Source organism: Amblyraja radiata, chromosome 24 (genome assembly GCF_010909765.2).
Source record: "Amblyraja radiata isolate CabotCenter1 chromosome 24, sAmbRad1.1.pri, whole genome shotgun sequence".
Classification (NCBI taxonomy): Eukaryota; Metazoa; Chordata; class Chondrichthyes; order Rajiformes; family Rajidae; genus Amblyraja; species Amblyraja radiata.
Genome location: NC_045979.1, coordinates 38,006,438 through 38,016,658, shown reverse-complemented (window position 1 = coordinate 38,016,658; position 10,221 = coordinate 38,006,438). Strand labels below are relative to the sequence as shown.

The 10,221-nt window shown below is 46.8% G+C and overlaps 1 protein-coding gene across 1 annotated transcript; it reads right to left on the bottom strand.

Annotated features, from left to right (window-relative positions):
* Positions 1 to 4,437: 4,437 nt before the first annotated feature.
* LOC116986657 (ATP synthase F(0) complex subunit B1, mitochondrial-like) lies at positions 4,438 to 9,697 on the bottom strand. The gene is made up of 3 exons (XM_033042230.1): positions 9,552 to 9,697; positions 6,988 to 7,167; positions 4,438 to 4,554 (listed from the first exon to the last, which is right to left on the bottom strand). Exons 2-3 carry the CDS (start codon positions 7,153 to 7,155, stop codon positions 4,438 to 4,440), a joined length of 285 nt encoding a protein of 94 aa, XP_032898121.1. The 5' UTR covers positions 7,156 to 7,167; positions 9,552 to 9,697.
* Between the last annotated feature and the right edge of the window lie 524 nt (positions 9,698 to 10,221).

Sequence of the window (10,221 nt, the reverse complement as noted above, 5' to 3'; positions counted from 1 at the left end):
CGTTTTCAGTGTTTGTTTCCCCGATATGGGGAGGTTCAAGGTGTATATTTGTGTTTTTAGTTGAAGCTCAAGTTGCTATTCTGTCAGTGGTCCATCCACTCGTTGAGATGTGACTTCAATGTCACCAACATTCTCTGAATGATCGGACCGGTGACAAATATTTTTCATGCAACATTTGTGACGTGGAAGCGAATGACACCACTGCAGACGATGGAATTCAGGACAGGAAGTAGAAAATGCTGGAAACACTCAGGGGGTCAGTCGGCATCTGTGGAGAGGGAACCAGAGCTGGTCTCTCAGTTCAAGATCACAAGGTCAGAACTGGGAAAGGGCCTCAGTCTAAACAAGGGCCCAGACCTGAAACGTCACCTATCCATGTTCTCCACAGATGCTGCCTGACCCACTGAGTTACTCCAGCACTCTGTGTACCCTGTTTGTAAACCAGCGTCTGCAGTTCCTTGTATTTGAATCCCACTGGATGCATGTTGATATCTGTAGACTTTCTTTATGGAGTTTGCAAGATGAAGCCAAACACACTGTATCTCATGTGTATTCATGAGAGGAGATCGCGTAAGTACATATTGTACTGCTTATTTGTCAGTCTGGCTATTGTAGTCAGTAAATCCTGGCATCAATATTTAGTTACAAACCTCAGCATGTTACAGGTTGTGGTGTTCTTACTGAAATAAAATGATGTTCATTTTCCAAATGTTGAAGTTTGTTGGTGTAAGTGGAACACAGCACATTACACACTAGACAATGAGTGGATCATTGTGAATTATTAAAGGTGATTAGTACGGGTGTCAGGGGTTGTGGGGAGAAGGCAGGAGAATGGGGATAGGAGGGAGAAATAGATCAGCCATGATTGAATGATGGAGTAGACTCGATGGGCCGAATGGCCTAATTCTGCTCCTATCTCTTATGGACTTATGAATAGAAATGCATAGAACAGAAAAGATGTTTAATTTAGATTATATATACAGCGCGTAAACAGGCCCTTCGGCCCACCGTGTCCGCACTGACCAGCGATCCCCGCACACGAACACTATCCTACACACACTGGGGACAATTTACATTTACACCAAGCCAATTAACCTACAAACCTGTCCGTCTTTGGAGTGTGGGAGGAAACCGAAGATCCTGGAGAAAACCCACGCAGGTCAGGGGGAGAACGTGCAAACTCCGTAAAGACAGCACCCGTAGTCGGGATCGAACCCGGGTCTCTGGCGCTGCAAAAAGGCAGCAACTCTACCGCTGCGCCACCGTGCTGCTCATGTTATACCCTGAGTGGGGGGGGGGGGGGTCTAGAACTAGGGTTTAAGGAGAGACGGGCAAGATTATATCGGAACCCGAGGGGCCACCTTTTCATACAGGTGTATAGAATGAGCTGTCATTGTGACAGGTACCACAACAGTGGCGCAGCGGGTAGAGCTGCTGCCTCACAGCGCAGTTTGCAGCAAGTTCTTTGTGGGACCGTTCACATGCAACTACCTGAGCTGTTGGGGGTACAAAGACATCTCTGGGATTGTGGTGTCTTGGATCAGTGTGGAATCACCTCCTGTGTTGGGGAGAGGGATGGGGAACATCAAGGGGACATCTCTGACAGAACCTTTCCCTTCTCACCTTAAACCAATGTCCTCTGGTTCTTGATTCCCATTCCCTGGGGAAACTATTGTGCATTCTCCTTATCTATTCTCCTCCTCATTTTATACACTTGCATAAGATCTGAAGAAGGGTCTCGACCCGAAACGTCACCCATCCCTCCTCTCCAGAGATGCCGCCTGTCCCGCTGAGTCACTCCAGCTTTTTGCGTCTATCTTCCATAAGATTATCCCTTCTTCATTCAAATTGAAACTCCCACTCCGTGATGCGAACTGGCACCTAACCTGAGATATTAGAAGGGGCAGCGCCCCAACATTACACACATACACTGGTCGGGTTGTCAGGGGTTACGGGGAGAAGGCAGGTGAATGGGGTTGAGAGGTGAAGATGGATCAGCCATGATGGAATGGCGGAGTGGGCTCGATGGGCTGAATGGCCCAATTCTGCTGCTAGAACTAGTGAGACGATCGAGACGACGTGCTTTAACTGCTGGGGCCAGCTTAAACAGGCAACTTTCTAAACCAGAGACAGGTACACCAGCAACACATACACACATTCAGCATTTAAAATGGAACATTTGGAATTGGACACACACAAGGTTTACGCATTGGCCAAAAACAGCAATTACTATTCATTAATTTCTCCAAATCAATAAATACATTTGAAGTGAGTTACATAATGTTCAAATCTTATTTTCAAGATTTCAAATCTATGCATCATTTACATCACCAACCTGAAGCATTGAAGCCGTTTCTGCCTCTACAGATGCTGCCTGACCTGCGAGAATAGCTTACTATTGGTAGTTGTTAATGTGAAATATACAGTGGTGGAAAATAAGTGAAAGGAATGATGAAGAGATTGATCATCGCCGCATTTAATGAATCTTCTGTGGTCTACAAGAACATTTCACTCAACGCGGTTCATTGGGACATTAGATTGTTGTCAAGGTTACAGGTGGACAATAGGTTCACACGTGGATAGTAATTGTGGTTTCGAGACATGAAGTTGGATAAGATGACACAGACACAGAGAATTCTTCAAGAAGACGAAAGCCGTTATTTGCAAACATCAGCTGGAACAATCAGAGTTGACATCAGAGTTGACATCACATGACTTCAGAATTAAGGGGCAGAAGTTTAGGGGTAACATGAGGGGGAACTTCTTTACTCAGAGAGTGGTAGCGGTGTGGAATGAGCTTCCAGTGGAAGTGGTGGCGGCAGGTTCGTTGGTATCATTTAAGAATAAATTGGATAGGCATATGGATGAGAAGGGAATGGAAGGTTATGGTATGAGTGCAGGCAGGTGGGACTAAGGGGAAAAAATTGTTCGGCACGGACTTATCATAGAATCATAGAATCATAGAAAGTAGGTGCGAGAGTAGACCACCAGGTCCGTCGAGCCCGCACCGCCATTCGCTCATGGCTGAACACTAAACAGACACACTTACCCACAAACAGTAGACACAAGACACAGAACACAAGACACTACCCTCCTCTTTATACCGCTATCACCCCTCTCCACCCCAAGAACCGCGTGATCTCCTGGGGGAGGCAAAAAACCGGATTGTAGGGCCGAGATGGCCTGTTTCCGTGCTGTAATTGTTATATGGTTATCACCTGTCCATTCTCTAATTGCTCTCCGATTCACAGAAACAAGCAGCTTTTATTTCACTCTTTCAGTCTTGTCTCTGCTACACTGTCTTTCATGCTGTATTGTGTATCAATCTGTCTTTGATTCTAGTATTCACAGTCTCACCACCATTACGTCCGACCTTGGTTCAGTCTTATTAAACTTTACATTTCACGTCCATTTAAGGATAAGGGGGAAATCTTTTAGGACCAAGATGAGAAAAACATTGTTCACACAGAGAGTGGTGAATCTGTGGAATTCTCTGTCACAAAAGGTAGTTGAGGCCAGTTCATTGGCTATATTTAAGAGGGAGTTAGATGTGGCCCTTGTGGCTAAAGGGATCAGGGGGTATGGAGAGAAGGCAGGTACAGGATACTGAGTTGGATGATCAGCCATGATCATATTGAATGGCGGTGCAGGCTCGAAGGACCGAATGGCCTACTCCTGCACCTATTGTCTATGTTTCTATGTTTCTATGTTTCTATGTCTATATCTCGTCCCTCATTCGCCACCCTTAAAATTACCTTCTAATGTCCCAGCTTGTCCTGCCACCATTATGTTTCAGTTAAAGCCAAGGCTACACACACACCATATGACATTGTTACATATTGGTTTATAGGTTTACACACAAAGATACTCTGGGGTGGAACCCTCTCCAAGACAGACGTGAAGCTCACCGTTTGACCAGTTTTTACAAAATGTTAAATGGTCAGCTCGACATAGATCACAAGACCTACACCAAACCCAAACCAATTAGGAGCAGACGAGGGCATTCGATCCAATTTGTGATCCCAGCTACAAAGACTACAAAGTGTTGGTACAGCAATTCATTCTTCCCCCGCACAATGAAATCATGGAATAATCTCCACCCTACTATAGTTACCCAACCAGATGCAACTACATTTAAAGTAGCTCTTTCTTCCCAATAACCCTTTCTGGCTTAAGTCCTCCCTCCCAAAACCTCCAGTTTAAATTCCATTTGGAATATTTTGGAGGACCAAGAAACCAAGAACCAAGAACCAAGATACAAATGTATTTATTAAGAATACAGATACAAACGTAACAATAAGTAAAAATAAGTAACTTTGTTTAGTGCCTTGATTGCTAGATAAATGTTAAATGCTGCAAAATTAACAATCACGTGAGTCTGAGTACAATAAGCTGATTATGTAAAATAGCTGACATCTGCTGGCTATGATAAATGTCTTAATTAAGTCTTCTATAATTGCCATAATAGTAATTGTGAACGGGATTAGGCGGTTGCCGGAGCATTCTTCGACGGCACTTTGAGGTCAGCGGTACACTTGGCGATGCTTCCTTCTCCTGAGAAGAGATAACACAGGTTAATGGCCATATTGTCATGGTACACCAGTCATTGAAAGTAGGCATGCAGGTGCAGCAGGCAGTGAAGAAGGCGAATGGTATGTTAGCATTCATAGCAAAAGGATTTGAGTATAGGAGCAGGGAGGTTCTACTGCAGTTGTACAGGGTCTTGGTGAGACCACACCTGGAGTATTGCGTACAGTTTTGGTCTCCTAATCTGAGGAAAGACATTCTTGCCATAGAGGGAGTACAGAGAAGGTTCACCAGACTGATTCCTGGGATGGCAGGACTTTCATATGAAGAAAGACTGGATAGACTCGGCTTGTACTCACTAGAATTTAGGAGATTGAGGGGGGGGATCTTATAGAAACTTACAAAATTCTTAAGGGGTTGGACAGGCTAGATACAGGAAGATTGTTCCCGATGTTGGGGAAGTTCAGAACAAGGGGTCACAGTTTAAAGATAAGGGGGAAATCTTTTAGGACCGAGATGAGGAAAACATTTTTCACACAAAGAGTGGTGAATCTCTGGAATTCTGTGCCACAGAATGTAGTTGAGGCCAGTTCATTGGCTATATTTCAGAGGGAGTTAGATGTGGCCCTTGTGGCTAAAGGGATCAGGGGGTATGGAGAGAAGGCAGGTACAGGATACTGAGTTGGATGATCAGCCATGATCATATTGAATGGCGGTGCAGGCTCGAAGGGCCGAATGGCCTACTCCTGCACCTATTTTCTATGTTTCGATGTTTCTATATTGTTTTAGTCAACTGCAAGACCAGTGTTTAAAAAGTCAACAGGATGTGACAATGGAAACAGGCCCTTCAGCCCAACTTGCCCACACCTGCCAACATGTCACAGCTACACTAGTCCCACCTGCCCGCGCATGGTCCATATCCCTCCTATCCATGACCTATCCATGTAAAGGTTTAGAGGGATTAGATTAGATTAGATTCAACTTTATTGTCATTGCACTTTTCCGTACAACGGAATGGTTTAACCTTGCAGTCATAACATAGAATAAATAACAAAACACACACTCAACACAGTTTAAACATCCACCACAGTGAGTCCACCAGGCACCTCCTCACTGTGATGGAAGGTAAAAGTCCCAAAGTCCTTGTCTCTTCCCTCCTTGCTCTCCCTCCGCGCTGGGCTAAACTGCGAGAAACAGGAATATCTTCGATGGTAGACAAAAAAGCTGGAGAAACTCAGCGGGTGCAGCAGCATCTATGGAGCGAAGGAAATAGGCAAAGTTTCGGGCCGAAACCCTTCTTCAGACTGATGGGGGGGCGGGGAGAAGAAAGGAAAAAGGAGGAGGAGCCCGAAGGCTGGGGGATGGGAGGAGACAGCAAGGACTAACAAAATTGGGAGAATTCAATGTTCATGCCCCCAGGATGCAGACTCCCCAAGCAGAATGTGAGGTGCTATTCCTCCAATTTCTCCAGTTGGAGAACTGGAGAACTCTCCAGTTGCTCGCTCTGGCCATGGAGGAGACCCAGGACAGAGAGGTCGGATACGGAGTGGGAGGGGGAGTTGAAGTGCTGAGCCACCGGGAGGTCAGGTTGGTTATTGCGGACCGAGCGGCGGTGTTCGGCGAAACGATCGCCCAACCTCCGCTTGGTCTCACCGATATAGATCTGCTGACATCTAGAGCAGCGGATGCAATAGATGAGGTTGGGTTGGGCTTGGTTCCATGCTGTGTGGCTCTGTGACTGTGACCAGTACTGCAGGTGCACCAATATTGAAATTCCAGCCGACTAATTGACTGTGTAATGAGTGGCCACAGTAGATTGCAACAGCAAAATCCCCCGTTAATAATAATATCCAACCCTTCCTTCAACGTACATTGGATGCAACAGGGATTAAGGGATGGAGAAACATTCAAGCCAGCACCGCCATTCAATGTGATCATGGCTGATCATCCACAATCAGTACCCCGTTCCTGCTTACTCCCCATATCCCTTGATTCCGTTAGCCCAAAGAGCTAAATCTAACTCTCTCTTGAAAACATCCAGTGAATTGTCCTCCACCGCCCTCTGTGGCAGAGAATTCCACAGATTCACAACTCTCTGGGTGGAAAAGTTTTTCCTCATCTCAGTAAACCCTCAGCAGCAATGGAGTTGATGCATTGTACAGGATTCCCTGCATCTGTTTTGGAACTGGGAGTTGGGAGGAGTCTGCTTGATTCAGGCATCATCCTGGTAAACCTCTTCTGCAGCCTCTCTGCAGCCTCCACATTGTTCCTGTAACGGGGGCCACCAGAATTGCACACAATCCACATACATCCCAGTCAAAGCTGCAAGATGACAGCCTGACTGTTAGACCCAATGCCCCCATCTATGAAGGCACACATGCGTCTGTGCCCGTCGTGTACCGATTCTTGCGGAAGCGCTCAGCGATCGGATCGACGCGTTGGTCTGTCTCCGGCACTCACCTGTTGCGGTGTGATACTGTGGATCACACTCTTCTCCACCCAGTTGACCATGTGCTCCTGTGCCAGCCTGCGCTCCAGATGCTGCAGGCCCACCTGGTAGTCCAGCCGCTTCTTCACTGAATCGTACACCATGTGTAGACGCTCGCGGTGGTTGTTTTCCAGCATCATGGCCACGTTATTCTACAAACATACAAACGGCAGCTCAGCAGCTTCAGGCCGTGTCTTTGTTTAGATTAGACACAAAAAGCTGGAGTAACTCAGAGGGACAGGAGAGAAGGAATGAGTGACGTTTCCGGTCGAGACCCTTCTACAGATTGCATTTGTAACGTGCAGCCTTGTGTGTCTGCATTTGTGCCATGACACTTTAGCCCTTGTTATAAACATGTTTTTTTAACGTGTATATGCAGCTTAGCCAGGCAACAAGACCACCTCGTGTAGGAAGGAACTGCAGATGCTGGTTTGAACCGTAGACACATAGATGGTCTGAAGAAGGGGCTCGACCCAAAACGTCACCCATTCCTTCTCTCCAGAGATGCTGCCTGTCCCGCTGAGTTACTCCAGCATTCTGTGTCTAGCTGGAACTCCTCCACAAGTTACAAAGAACAAAATTATCACATGTAATGATCAGCGTAGGAAAGGATCTGCAGATGCTGGTTGAAGCTGTGTGATGATTACATCACAAAGCAGTGGTTTTACCAATGGAACCCATGTCACAACTGGAAGTGTAGGTACACGTGGCATTGAAGCTGTGTTCAGTAACAGTATAGAATATGGAACAGTGGCGCAGCGGGTAGAGCTGCTGCCTCACAGCACCACAGACCCGGGTTCCATCCTGACCATGTGTGTTGGCTGCACCGAGTTTGTACATTCTCTCCGTGACCAGTGTCGGTTTTCTACAGAGGCTCCGGTTTCCTCCCACATTCCAAGGACGTGCAGGTTAATTGGATTCTGTAAATTGTCCCTAGTGTGTAGGATAGAGATAATGTATGGGTGATCATTGGTCGGCGCAGACAATGTGGGCCGAAGGGCCTTATTTCCACGCTGTATCGCTAAACTAAATACTAAACTAAACTCTACATTCAAACTAAAGACAGACACAAAATGCTGCACTAACTCAGCGGGTCAGGGAGCATTTCTGGAGAATGTGGATAGGTGACGTTTCACAACATTTTCTCCAGAAATGCTGCCTGACCTGCTGATTTATTTCGGAAATTTGTGGCTGTCTTTGGTATAAATCAGCATCTTCAGTTCCTATTCATTACAGTCAGACTAATATCTAAATGGAGTGAGATGCAGGTGAGCAAGCAGTAGACACAAAATGATGGAGTAACTCAGCGGGACAGGCGGCATCTCTGGAGAGAAAGAATGGGTGATGTTTCGGGTCGAGACCCTTCTTCAGACCAGAAACATTCACCATTCCTTCTCTCCAGAGATGCTGCCTGACCCGCTGAATTACTCCAGCTTTTTATGTCTATCTTCGGTTTAAACCAGCATCTGCAGTTCCTTCCTACACATTTCACAGTGGATCTGGTACATGAAAGACAGGAACCACCGTCTACCATAAGGTAAGGGTGACCTGGACTACAAGAGGGTGCAGTGTAAGGTGAGGGGTGGCTACAAAGATGGGACTAGCCTAGATGGGGCATCTCGGTCAGCATGGATGAGAAGCTGGTGAGAAGCTGGTGTGACTTGGGATGCTCCCGCTCAGTTACTCCAGCTTTTTGTGTCTCTCTTGGGATTAAACCAGCACCTGCAGTTCCTTCCTACACATTTCCTGAGCAGGTAGAAGGTGGATCTAGGCATTCTTGTGCAGAAACAGCAACAGGTAGCAGGTGGTTAGAAAGACAAATGGCATGTTAGTCTTTGTGGCAAGAGATTGGGGAATAGAAATAGAGGTAAAACAGGTGTAGCTGTTCAGGGTTCAGGTTGTCATGGGGTGGGGACTGGAGAGGTTTGCTCTCTTATATCTTATCTTGCACCTCCTCCATTACAATTCTCCACATGCTCAGCCCCTTGCGACACTGCCTTACACTCACGATAGCGGGGCCAAGTCCTACTCTAAAGGGCCTGTCCCACTTACGCCATTGTTTTCCGCCGACTTGCCGGCGCCCGTCATAGTCGCAGCAGGTTGCTGAAAATGTTCAACATGTTGAAAATCCAGCGGCGAGCATAAAAAGGCACGACTATTTGGGCGACTACACACGACCATACAGGCGTCACCCTGTGATGTCACGTAAGTGGGACAGGCCCTTAACTCAGTTTACACGATTGCAGATGACACCGACCTGGTGGAGCCGAACATTGTCAATAGCACCACGCGTTTACCAAATGCAATGATCCCACTGCCAAGTCATGAGGAATAGGAGCAGAATTAGGCCATTCGGCCCATCGTGTCTACTCCAGCATTCAATCATGGCTGATCTATCTCTCCCTGCTAACCCGTTCTCTCCCTAACCCCTGACATCTGATGAGATCAGAACTTTGTTCCAGAGTGAACTTTGTCAGAAGATCAGAGCGAGGGTCACGGAGAGATGACAGGACGTGCGAGAGGACACGTTGGTTACCCGCTTGGCATCGAAGAGGTGGTGGCGCCCGTCGATTCTCCACTGCTCTTTGTTCTCCTGTTCAATGGCATCGGCCAGGCCGGTTAGAGCGAGCTCCTTCACTTTTTGGGCCGTCTGTACCTTTTCCTATTGTTGTGATTAAAAAAAACATGCTAAAGTTCACAGCTAAATAATCCAGAAACGTGGAGTAGCGGTAGAGTTGATGCCTCGCAGCGGCAGACACGGGTTCAATCCAGACTACGGGTGCTGTCTGTATGGAGTGTGTACGTTCTCCCCAGGGCCGCGTGGGTTTCCTCCGGGTGCTCCGGTTTCCACCCACATTCCCAGGACGTGTGGATTTGTATTGGCTCCTGTAAATTGTCCCGAGTGAGGATAGAACAGGTGTACGGGTGATCGCTGGCCGGCCTGGACTTGATGGGCTGAAGGGCCTGTTTCCACCCTGTATTTCTAAACTAAACCAATCATCTTTTGCAAAAGTTTACGCTTAGTCAGAATATCTCTTCCAAGACAATTTCCTTACTGGACATATCTCTATGTGGTGCATTTAACGAAAGCCACTAACTTATTTTCCAAAAATCATTATTGTCCCGCGGGTTCTCCCAACATTCCTTATACAGATGGCAACTTGCGGTGTGTTTTTGGACAGTTGATCAGGACACAAACGTGCAGG